Source organism: Prorops nasuta, unplaced genomic scaffold (assembly GCF_024137725.1).
Source record: "Prorops nasuta isolate Cenicafe-Biocafe unplaced genomic scaffold, Cenicafe_Pnas_1.2 PNAS00032, whole genome shotgun sequence".
Classification (NCBI taxonomy): Eukaryota; Metazoa; Arthropoda; class Insecta; order Hymenoptera; family Bethylidae; genus Prorops; species Prorops nasuta.
The window spans coordinates 721,031-733,197 of record NW_027116829.1 but is presented as its reverse complement, the minus strand read 5'-3'; the positions used below and the strand labels follow the sequence as shown (position 1 = coordinate 733,197).

Below are 12,167 nucleotides of genomic sequence, written 5' to 3'. Positions count from 1 at the left end.
ACTGCTCTGTGCATGTTATTACTACCTTGTCTATATTGTGCCAAAGAAGGAATCGGGATGATTCGCCGACTCATTGTTTTTATGGGAAGGATAACGCTTGAAAAAAAGAAAACGTAGCTTTCTTTTTTCTCATTCTCCTCCTCCTCCTACTCCTACTCGTTATCGTCGTCTCGAAACTGATACAAATTTTCATGATCCAATTTAATCTCGAGTCGCGACAGTTTCATACGAATTTATAATAATTTGTCTTCCAAGTATACAGTAAGTGTTGCGCAATCGATTTTATTATTTCTCGGCTGAGCAGCTCTGAAAGATTAACGATGTATCTTTGCACTAGAAATGATTTTTTATCGAAAGAGATTCGATATATCCCACTCGCTGCCTCTATAGTGTACACTATATTCATCTCATGTTTATATAATCGTCTGAGTACTTTCACCTAATTATTGCGAAGAACATTTTTTACATTTTCTTGTTATATCCACTTTTAGCTTCTAGTATATCCGTTCTTAACTTTGGTGCGATTCAGTGTCGGTGCTTCGAGTCTCGTACAGGAAGCACGCAGTCAAAACTGTCAAGCCGCATTTTAAGAGCTCCCTCTTAAATCATTGCAAGGAAATTCATTACTATTACAATTTACGCTGGACGTTTATCGATCGCAGTATCGTTGCTACTTTTCTAAAAGCAAATGCAACGACAATCTATATACGTTTGCCTTTGAAATGCTTTTAACACTATAGATTGCCCATATCCATGCAATTTATTTCGATTAACTTTAGTAATTTATTCTTTAAAAACTATTTATTTTTATAACAACTTAATGTTCTAAGAAAATTGTTGCGTTACGGGTACAATAGTTTTCATAAATATAAAGTATAAAAGAGAGTATTTGAAATAATAACTCTTACGTGCAATCCGTATATATATAGCGTTAAGGAAAATTGGCAAACATACACCTGGCACGCGTTTCGAGGGAAACCTTGCTAATTTAGCAAAGGGTTGCGCAACTTTGCAAACGACCCCATAACGCTTATCTGATAAACTTGTATGGTATTAAAAGAACAAGTTATTACTTTTCGTCTTACCGGACGATGACACAGAGGCGTGATTCCGTCATTAAATTTTACAAACCAACTCACGTAAATATTACAGGTTTATTATAGTGTTACAATGAAAATTCTGCACAGGGTAACTCTCATAAAATTTCTATTCCTTTATAGCCACTGGCTAAATATTTGATAATTACCTGGAAAATGGACGATATTACATCGTTTTGCGTTAAGAAACGAGTCTAAACGATCTATCCGAATTTAAAATTTTTTTATATATATAGAGAGAGAGAGATACTTTTTCGGCTGCATGATCAAATTAAATACATCGATGCTCGATTTCATTACACACCGTGTCCCAAATAGAATGCTAAACATTTAAGTATAGGAATGAGCGCGCGGAAACATTAATACGAAGGAGCTCGAATCGAAAGCGTGTACTGGTTTTTTTTAGTCCTTTTTTATTTTCACTGGCATCAGCAACGGAGCCGCCTCGCGCTCCACTGACGCTATATTAACCTATTACGTGTCCGCCACTTCCTTAAACGGACGGATCTTACATAGTCAACGTAGGAGTCTCCCATCGAGTTACAATCTCGCTTTTCCATTGAAATTTTAGCGAAAGAGGAAACTCCCGGAGCAGCGTCGAAGCCTCGTGAGAGAGAGAGAGAGAGAGAGAACGCGCCCATAGGTATAAACGTTAAATAAGAGGGAGCACCGATTATCGCCGGCCAATAATTCCAAGAATACTATAGTCATTAGAAATTCTATGTACATACATTGACATTGCGCAGCCAGGGCAGTGGAAAGAAAACTGGGAAAACGCGAACGTCTGGAGCACGAGAGTTGCGTGAGTCTCGCCAATTATTGCTAATAGCAACAATGAAACGACCTTGGAACCAAATCACTTTCAACGTTTGTCCTATTTTTCTAATTCCGCTGATTTCTTTCAGGTCTCTTCGCCGAAATCTCTCGATGGTGGGCAACACCCGTAAGGCCGTATACGTATATCGGTACGTAATAAGGCTGGCAGGACGATTGCATAAACCGGAAGTATTTATGCCCACCGTGTGGGGCAGGAGAGATTTTCATCCCTTCCCAATTCCGACGATCATAAAACTGACAATTTTCATTCGAACTTCCGAGGTGCGCGCTAACTGTTCTCCAATTGCCTGCACTGGAATTTCGATCCCGAGGACTCTATAGGATCCTTCGACATCGAAGAATCGAGCAACGTTCGCTCCTGATTATCTATAGCTCTGCGAGATGCATCAAGTTTACTTTCCCTTCCCGATTGAGATCGAAAGCACGCTGCTTCATGCTGGGTGGATCAAGAAATCTCTCGTCTCGTAAACCCTTTTTATACTCGACTGTCAACTGTGCGAGATTTCACAGGAGAATCAATTGTATCGAGTAGCACACAGTGCGAGAAAAAGGCTCCCAGAACGTTTCCTTACAGCACACCCACCGAAATTCCAAATAATCGAGCAACGTTCGCTCCTGCATGATTATCGCTCCGCGCAAGATGCACCACGATTACTTTCCCTTCCGACTGAGATTGTAAGCACGCTATGTACGCTGTACAACGAGTGGCCGATCGAAGAGATTCATAAAAAGGTTTTTAATAGTGGGTTTTAGCTGCCGCAGATTTGAGCGAAGGTTGGAAGTGACGGTGCAGGATATAGAAAAGTGAGTCGAGGATCGATAGAGTCGCGCAGCGGTTTACGTTTGTCGGAGCAACGACATTTGGCGGATGGCTGCACTTTCCCCGCGGAGATCGGAGCAAGCTAAAGGCAAAACAGAGTGTGTGGCAGCGTTGGTTCAGTCAAAGCCCGGCAAATACGCAACATCTCGGCGTAAGTGACTCTGTCGGTTTTCACCGGACAGGCCATCCTGAACGTTGCGTAAAAGCAACGAGCTCGCACACGACCGTTGTACCGAGGACTCGCTGTTCGCCAGGCGTTCTCCGCGTTCTCCACGTTCTCCAGGCTTATCCATACCGGGAGTCCGGACCCACACCTCACGCGAAGCAGCAGCAGCGCGCGGACCGATCGGCATAAACGCTCTAATAAACGCTCCAGTGCTCCCCTCCCCCCTCCCCGACATCTCTTCCTCGTCATACACACGCTCTCTCTCTCTCCCCCTCGGTTTCTACATCTCCCCCACCCCCTTTCACTTCCCACTTCCTTCCCCTCGCTCTCTCCAACGCGCCGCAGCACCCAAAGCAAGAGAGAGAGAGAGAGAGAGAGAGACACCGACGAACTAGCTGCTCTTTCCAGATTGGCTTGTTTTGCCACCTTCCGCCTCTCGATACCGGAAGTCCACGGAAAATTCGGGAAAATGAAACGGTATTTGCCTGGAATAAAAATCACAGCGCGATCTTCTCGTACGGTTAAAGAGTAATCTCCCTCTTGTTTCGGCTAGAGTTAAGATATTAGGTATATACATATGAGACATATGTACGAGACGAGTCACCGCGCGCTGTAAATCGATGCGATTGCCGGAAATTCTGGCATGCCGATCGTACGTCTCGAGGCAGGAATGCCTCTAGGAATCGAGGTGTAAAAAAGATCAATGTGCCACATCGTACGATATATATCATTGTCATCGAGTGGAGGCGAGAGAGGATTGAATTTGCAAAAAAATAAGAGGAGCGGGAGAGCCATGCAGCGTGTTTCACTTTCGTTCGACTCCGAACGGAGGGGCTGGAGGAACGGGTCGTGAGAAAGTAGCCTATAAAGCCTCGACGAGCTTCGGGGGAAGCATCCAGTAAAGTCTGGACTCTGGCTGGAATACAAAGAGGCCGAAATTACCATGAGATTTCTCGTAAGAGCCCGGCATCTCGGATTACGCGAGGATTGGATATTTTTCACGAGAGATTGTGTATTTTGCAGGTTCTCGCGTTGCTGGGGTGCGTAGCCCTGGCCGTTTGCGAGCAGAAGGAGTCCGCCAATGTGGAGGAAGCTGAGAAGGCAGCGGAGGAAAACTCGGGAGGCGAGAAGAAGCAGGAGAAGCGCGGTTTGGAGCACTTGGAGGGTGGCTTCGAGGGCCACGGGGACTTTGGAGGCGGCGATTTCGGCGGTGGACACGACTTTGGCGGGGGCAGCGGTGATTTCGGTGGCGAGGAGCATCACGAGCATCATCATAAAATAGTGACAATCGTGAAAGAGGAAAAAGTACCGTATCCGGTTGAGAAGAAGGTCCATTACCCTGTGGAGAAGCAAGTACCTTATCCGGTTAAGGTACCGGTACCCCAGCCTTATCCAGTCGAGAAGAAGATTCCAGTTCCGGTTAAGGTGCTGGTGAAGGTACCAGTTCACATTCCAGCGCCCTATCCCGTCGAGAAGAAGGTACCTTATCCGGTTCACGTACCCGTTGAGAGACCGGTGCCCTACAAAGTTTACGTACCTCAGCCTTACCCGGTGGAGAAGAAGGTTCATTATCCTGTGAAGGTACCGGTACCACAACCATACCCCATCGAGAAGCACGTGCCTTATCCCGTGAAGGTAACCGAGCACGTGGCACAGCCGTTCCCTGTGGAGAAACCGGTACCGTATCCGGTGCATATACCAGTGGACAGGCCAGTCGCTGTCCACGTGCTGAAACCGTACCCAGTTCCGGTGGAAAAGCCAGTTCCGGTACCAGTGGAGAAACCCGTGCCTTATCCGGTCAAAGTTCACGTTGAAAAACCGGTACCCTATCCCGTGGAGAAGCCCGTACCAGTGCACGTAAAGGTGCCTGTGCCAGCTCCGTACCCAGTGGAGAAACAAATACCGGTACCAGTCGAGAAGCCAGTACCGTACGCCGTTAAAGTGCCCGTTGAGCGTCCAGTTCCGGTCCACGTAACCAAGCACGTGCCCTACTCGGTGCCCAAGCCAGTACCTTATCCGGTCAAGGTACCCGTGCCCGTACCAGTTCATCACCACGAGCACTACGAGCAACACCAGGAGAGTGGTGGAGGAGGAGGAGGTGGACACCTCGAGGGTGATTACGAATCCAGCTTTGGTGGCGGTGGCGGTGACGCGGGACACTTTGAATCATCCCACATTGGCTATTAAGAAATCACCTAATGATCATCAACGAGCCTCCTCCAAGGAGAGCGAGTGGCGCTGGACAAAAGCTCAACGACAGAATACGATCAGTAATGTTCTAGTACCTGATCGAGTTCTGTGAAAACAAAATCTCTTTCATTCTCTCTCTCTCTCTCTCACAGACACACACACACACACACACTAAATCCATGTCTATATATGTACGTCCCTCTCGAAAGCTTGTAAAATCTCATGTAACGATAATTGTAACAACTATATACGAGTACAACTGTTTTTGACGTCGAGACACAATTTTGGAAGCTTCCTCGTCGTTCGAGCGATTGTGCGATTTGAATAGATCTCATTGGATGGATGCTAAGGAGGGAGGGGCAGGAACGAGATGATTGCAATGCTAATGGCGCCACTTTGCGATGAAGGAGAATCATCCGTACTCCCTTTCGTCGACGCTGCACCGCCACAGGATCAGCGACGAAATATATTTTAGGTTTTTACCTGATAAGAATATAAGTATGTATAATAATGGAGTACACACTGTTGTACAGCCCCGGAAAGATCGTTCGTACTGTGTAACGAGCGACTCTTGTAACGCTGTCGCTTCTTCCTCTTCTTCTTATACTTCTTTTTAATAAAACCAAAGAGCAAAAAAAAAAAGCTTCCGGCGTTTCTCTCTATCCTTTCCTGCAGTCGTCGATTCGCCAATTAAAGCCGGTAAAAGTTTACAAGGAGAGAGATTTACACGGGGACGTCTGGGTATAGTATATGTATATACGTATATAATACTTATGCTATATAAGCGCATACACGGAAATGTGCGATTAAAACCGGAAGAATCTGATATAACGCGCGGATCTAACTTTCCTTTTTGCCGCTTGAACAACAGCCTCGCAACACTTGCAATCTCGAGCACGCAACGGATCTTCCGGTTCTGCATCGATCAAATTACTGGATCGCGTTCCGCGCGCGTATACTTTATCCCTCTTTGCTTCCCTTGGATCAATCGTCTTATCGCGCACCACGGATCGCCACGTAACGTACTATCCTCGCGGTGAAAGCCCCGAAATCCTCGTGCATCGGCGTTGATGAGCATTGCCATGTATACGTGTGATACGAGTGAAAATGCTTCCTCTCGCTCGCTATGCAGGCACGGTCGAACAAAGAAAGTATAAAATAAGCGACATATATATGTATATACATATACATAAATCATATAACGTTATCCACAAGTTTATCCCTTTATGCAGAGGAATCTCGTCAATACCGATGATATATTGATAACTTGTGTGCGCAGTAGCTACACCTTCCGCTTTTTTCCTTTATGCGCAATTTAATAAATGCGCGAAATTTCCATTGTCGAGGCTCAACCGTGCACAACAAACCATTTCTACGATCGCTCCACGAAAGGAATTTAATTGTGCTTTAACGAGCGCGAGAAATCGCTATATTGAAATCCGGCAAAAAATCGGTAATGACAGTTATGCCAATTAAAACTGGCAGTTTTCCCATAATCCATTTCCGGTATTTTCCGCTGATCCAATACGAGCACACTGCTCTTTATTTTTTAGTCGATCGAATTAAGAGAGTGGAGTAACTCCAGATAGGAATGTGGTGATATATATATATATATATATATATATTAATTGCACAACGTTACAATTTACGATTCCCAATGAAAGTTATAAACTAACCGAACTTTCTATGCCCATTTGATCGTTTGTGGAATAGCAAATCCTTGAAGAGATTCCTCCTGGTTTTAGTAGCTTAACGAAATTCCACGATTTTTACTTACTTTTTGAGCAGTGCAAGGCATGGTACAGTATACGAATAAATCATGATCGAACCGATAGAGAATATCGTCAACGTAACAATAGTCTCGACGCGTAATTTGATAAAATTCTGTCCCTCTTTGTTTATTTACACTTTTTATACCTTGCATGTGGCGTTCCGAGTATTCATGCTTTATAGCTTGCCGTTCACAAATTTTATTGCATTAGCTTTGTTGGAATTATGCTGTTGCATCATTTAACCGTAGAAGCAACGGGTAAAGACTTTTGCAAAATTACCCCTTATTACGAAACAACGCAGCCAGGCGTATACGTAACATTTCTGTAAGAGATGCTTTCCTACAGGAACGAGCATGACAGGATTCACCAGCAATTGTGTCGTTACGTTAACTGCAATTGCTAGTTTGCTACTTGCCGAACTTGCGCGCCGATAAGGAATTACGTCTCGCGAAAGTATATTCGTGTTTGTTCCCCAGTCCCATACAAAACTGAAGAGGGAGAGAGAGAGAGAGAGAGAGAGACGTTTTCCTTTGGAAAACTCTTGGATAAGTATCAACTTCTGAAACATTCTGAATAATACCGGGTTATTGTTTAGTAATCTTGTCGAAAGCTTTCATTATAAAAAGAGAAAAAGGGAAAATAAATGTCAGTGAAATTCCACATGGAAAAGAAAGATTGTCGTAAGAAAGTAGATCGCGCGAAATGAGGCCTTGCACGATCTACGATCGTTTTACACCTATGGTTTTCATCTATTTTCATATTGCCATGCAGATTGCTTTTAACGAATGACGATTCTGACCAGCATTATCGCAACTCTAATTTTCAATTTGGTAGAATAATCTGGCATAGCATAAAACATTAAAAAAAATTATACTACGCTGTTTACGAATCTATAGGATATTATATATGCCACGGCTGGGCAACACTCATTCCTATGGTATACGAACTAACTATTACCTACCCAGCAATTTCTTCATTCTTTTTTTTAAACGTTGCATTATTTAGATACATTCAATGCTTAATTGAAACAATTTAAAGTTACCGCCGCGCGCTGCTTAATTTTGATATATCGATAAAAAATATCTCGATATGATGCTGCGATCGATAAAATCGCGCGCCGACTTCAAAAACCTTCATTTGTGGCTACGTTCGTTTATGTACCGTCAGTTCTGATAACCTATATTTTATGTGACATACATTGTAGAGGCTTAGTTCTTGCGGTTAATAAACGAACGAAGCCTATATGTAACACGTAAGTAAATAAAAGTTGGTTATTACTACATTTACCACGTTTAATGAGGTAAAAATTTAATTGAATTATACAATTGCTTACTTTAATTTGAGTGATGATGAAAATTCTATATATGCAAAAATAATGATAAAGGGGCAATTTCATAGTTTGGAAAAACGTTACGTTTCTTTTAATTTTTCTATTGCCGTCGTTTTTTTGTAGGTACATAGGATGGCAACACCAAATTTCGCCTTATCCATGATACATCATGATTATCATTTACCTTTAAATAATACCAGTAACACTAATAATAAAGAAACAGTTGTTACGGAGAATGAAGCAGTTGAGTCTAAAACTGTCCAGGATCCGCAATGTTTCATCTGCGATGGACAAATTCAAGGAAGAAGCTATTGCTTAGCTACATGTAAAACCCAAAGTACAAGGTCCAAGGTGATAGAAAAATTAGGAGAACTGGTTGGAGAGAGGTAATGATAAATGATGAAAAATCAATGATATTGCGGATTTTGCAGAAAAACCTTGATTTTTATAAAATACAGGTACATGGTAGTGATATCTGAAGACGATATTATCTGCAGGAGCTGTGCCAATTTATTAAATACAGTAGATAGGCTTGAATCAGAAATGCGCAATGTTCAAAGTTCCATTTTAAAATTCTTGGAAAAAAAATATTCTTTAGAGGAAGGTGAACTTGTTGGGAACAGTGACAGGAAGCATCCGTATCAACCACCACAGATTACCAAATCTACCCTACCAAATACTTCTAAAAAGAGAAGCAATACTGTTGATTACTCTCTGGAAGAGAATAAATCTAAAAAAATGCATACTTGGATACAGTGTGATAAATGTAAATATACAACGCAGCATAATTCATTTATGATCCATCACATTAGAGATCACATGAAGCAAAATGCAGTTTGTGATAAATGTGGTACAGTGTTTTCTGGTAAAGATCAATTTACAACCCATAATTGTCCTCCTTCAAATTTACAAGACAATGTTGATATTTATGAGAAAAACAAAGGTGATTCTATTTTTCACTTTAGATAAGTATTTCAAATAATGTTATGTTAACTTACTAACAATTTTACTTCTTATAGAGGTACACCAACTAGCAAATTTAGAACAATCCATGAATACATTAAAAGAAAAGACAGTACACCAAGGTCTACCTATTTTATCAGTTCAATATCCACAATCCCAACTGTCCAGCAACAATGAAAATATTCCTTTAATACAGTTGACCAGTCCTAACAATTTGCAATTTCAACAAATTTTAACATCTGGTAAGTTAAGTAATTACACTTGGTGGTAATTATTGATCATTTTGTTTTATATTGGTGATATTCGTTTTAGATGATAATTCCTTGACAAATGAACCGGTATATCTAAGAGTTTTACAGCATGTGAATATAAATGAAGGAATGTCAAATCCTACGATCATCTCAAGTCCCAATTCTAGTAATGACATACCAGTTAAAATAAAGGATAATACAAACAAACAATTGTTAACATTTACAAAAGATGGAAACTTAGAAATGCTGGAAGTTACTTGGAACAATGATCAATTATTGGAATCTGTTTCAGGAGTGCCATTTTAGGTGCATTGATTAAAAATTTACTAAGATATGTCAATTTATTTTTATTTTTTACTTTTATAAATTATAGAATTACAGATTAAAGTATATTGGGAATGGTAGACAAAGAAGTTTGTAGCCGAAGAATCGCCGAGTTCTATTCCCAGTCTTCAGGTGTGTAATTCTTTTCCATTAATTTCTGGTGAAGCTTGGGTAAAAATGTGGAATAATCATGCCCAGTTTTGCCTAATTGTTTTCCAGTTTTAAGTAATTGTTTTGTTGTCTGGTTCCAGGATTTCCATAATTCCACCATAGATCGTTTTTCTTCCTCAATAGTCTCCTTGATGGCATCTCCCAATTTTTTCAAGGCATCCTTGATTTTTTGTAATATATTGCGGTGTTCCTAAAGTGACAACAGTTTAAGTTAAACAGCTTTTGGTTAAAAATACTAGAAGCATTTTATTACGAATATCGTTATGGACAAAAGTATATTTTCCACTTTAAAGAAGAAAGTTTTTACTTACTTTTGGGATCTCAAAGTCATTGTTCTCGGAATTTGATGCATCTTCCGTCGTTAACTGAAAAATTTGACATTAAATAATTATTTTAGTTATTTTTTTTTCTTTTTCAAAGCAAAGTTTTTAAAAAATTGGCATCTTACCGCTTCGGTAGTTGATGTAAGAACGTCATCTGGAACAGTTACCTACAGGAATAAGTTAATAAAGAATCTCGTATAATGTTTATAATACAAGTTTATTAAATTCTCATTAAAGTATGCGAATTTACACTTACAGCATTCTTTTCAGTAGTGGGTACGACGGCCGCTTCATTTGCGTCTTGAATTGGAATGGCCTAAAAAGAAGCATTAATAAATATTAAACATTCTCTATCAATATATCAAATATTTATAAACTTAAGGTTTTAGTTTGATCTACACACCAAGACTGCACTACCAAACAAAGCCAATACTGTTAAAACTTTAATGTACATTTTACACTATTCTTTGATCTCTCACTGCAGTATGATAAAAAATTATGCTCACTAAAGTAAAAGCATTGCTCTCTCTATTTATATACAGTTACAAATTTTGTGTTTACAATTTTGCAGGTTTTGGGTCACAGCTGGGTCAATAAAATTAGCAGTCTTTCATCTTTTATCGTATTATGTTAATATTTGAGGATTTCTGACGGTCAATGATAAATTATTCTTAAAATGCGCAATTATCGTTATATGCTTTATAAGTAGGCTGCAGTACATATTTTTATTTATAATATAAAATATGGTTTTGATGAGAATAGTAAAAGTTGTATTTCGAGTTTAAAATGGCCGCCTACCGTGTCCTTGTTGATGCGGAACGATGACTACAAAAGGCACCACAGAAATAAGTGAAATTACATCATCCTTCTTTAATACAATTGAATTCAAATGCATTGAAAATATTTTAAATTAATAAAAAAACTTTTCAACTATGAAATCCCAAGTATAAGGTTGTCCTCCAGGTTGACTTGACATAAATATTTTACTTCAACCTATTTAGTTGGTTTGATTTAATACAAAAAGATCCAACTATGCTAAGTTATGTATAATTGGAATTTTTTCTGATGACAGTGCTTCGAGAATAAGATCAATTTTATCTTTGTCTGAATATCTAAACTAGTGAAGTTTAAATGAAGTCCATTGAGTTAAGTAAAATTTTGTACAGCAAAGATGTGCTATTATAATAATACGTGAAAACATCAATTGAAAACTCCAAGAATGTTATCAATGGGAAGTTTAATAGCTTAGAAAAATTATCTAGTGGTATAGATTCTATACTTGAGTTCCAACCATAGATAAGATAACATTACCATAAGCTCCAAAGAAATAATAAATAACTATAAAATATGAAACAGACCAAATTGATATTAACATCAATGTCGGTAGCATTGATTGGGTTCCTTTCGTAAATTGCGAAAACTTTGATTGTGGCATAAATGAATACTTTAAATAATTTGTATGCAAAAAACTTGTTTCTATAAAGAGATAAAGACCACTCCAGATACTTTCCAATAAATGAGAATAATATTTTTCAATTAAGCATTTCCCATAAAATGACTTGCATTTGGTAACTTTAAGGTTCACCTTTTCACCATTGATTAATAGAAGTATCCACATCAAGTTGAAACTGGCCATGACATTAAGTAATGCCAACAATAAATTTGACATCGTACATATGTTGTGAAATAGAGAAAATCTATTTGTAGAGTATGTTGGAAATTGAAAATAATATTTGTTACTAATTATATACTTTGTAGTGCTATAATAGAAGTAACAATTATAAAGTAGCACCAAAACTTAGGTGAAATGTTTATTTTCCAAGTATTAAATAGGCATAAATTATAATCTGTTGTAAAGTTCACCATTAATATTAACAAAACTATTAACAAAAATTGGATTACAATGCCTGACAATGTTGCAAA

General features: G+C 39.4%; 3 protein-coding genes across 7 annotated transcripts; 2 read left to right on the top strand and 1 right to left on the bottom strand.

The window, feature by feature from the left end:
* The first annotated feature begins 1,590 nt into the window (after nt 1-1,590).
* LOC136783072 (uncharacterized) lies at nt 1,591-5,752 on the top strand. Its single transcript, XM_066742901.1, has 3 exons — nt 1,591-1,899; nt 2,003-3,875; nt 3,944-5,752. The coding sequence occupies exons 2-3, from the start codon at nt 3,864-3,866 to the stop codon at nt 5,105-5,107; spliced, it is 1,176 nt and encodes a 391-aa protein (XP_066598998.1). The 5' UTR covers nt 1,591-1,899; nt 2,003-3,863; the 3' UTR covers nt 5,108-5,752.
* A 2,362-nt stretch (nt 5,753-8,114) lies between these two features.
* On the top strand, nt 8,115-11,813 carry pzg (putzig). 5 transcript variants are annotated; one of them, XM_066742930.1, is made up of 8 exons: nt 8,121-8,182; nt 8,336-8,598; nt 8,671-9,155; nt 9,232-9,417; nt 9,488-9,732; nt 9,800-9,882; nt 10,002-10,423; nt 10,503-11,813. In XM_066742930.1, the coding sequence occupies exons 2-5, from the start codon at nt 8,345-8,347 to the stop codon at nt 9,730-9,732; spliced, it is 1,170 nt and encodes a 389-aa protein (XP_066599027.1). In that variant the 5' UTR covers nt 8,121-8,182; nt 8,336-8,344; the 3' UTR covers nt 9,800-9,882; nt 10,002-10,423; nt 10,503-11,813. The 5 variants fall into 5 exon arrangements, with proteins under 5 accessions (XP_066599028.1, XP_066599027.1, XP_066599030.1 ...); XM_066742931.1 differs by lacking the exon at nt 10,503-11,813 and having other exon boundaries at nt 8,115-8,134; nt 10,002-10,478; XM_066742933.1 differs by lacking the exon at nt 10,503-11,813 and having other exon boundaries at nt 8,710-9,155; nt 10,002-10,481.
* LOC136783046 (uncharacterized) lies at nt 9,866-12,164 on the bottom strand. The gene is made up of 6 exons (XM_066742840.1): nt 11,830-12,164; nt 11,043-11,069; nt 10,501-10,560; nt 10,370-10,411; nt 10,233-10,286; nt 9,866-10,111 (listed from the first exon to the last, which is right to left on the bottom strand). The coding sequence occupies exons 1-6, from the start codon at nt 11,911-11,913 to the stop codon at nt 9,866-9,868; spliced, it is 513 nt and encodes a 170-aa protein (XP_066598937.1). The 5' UTR covers nt 11,914-12,164.
* Nucleotides 12,165-12,167: the final 3 nt, after the last annotated feature.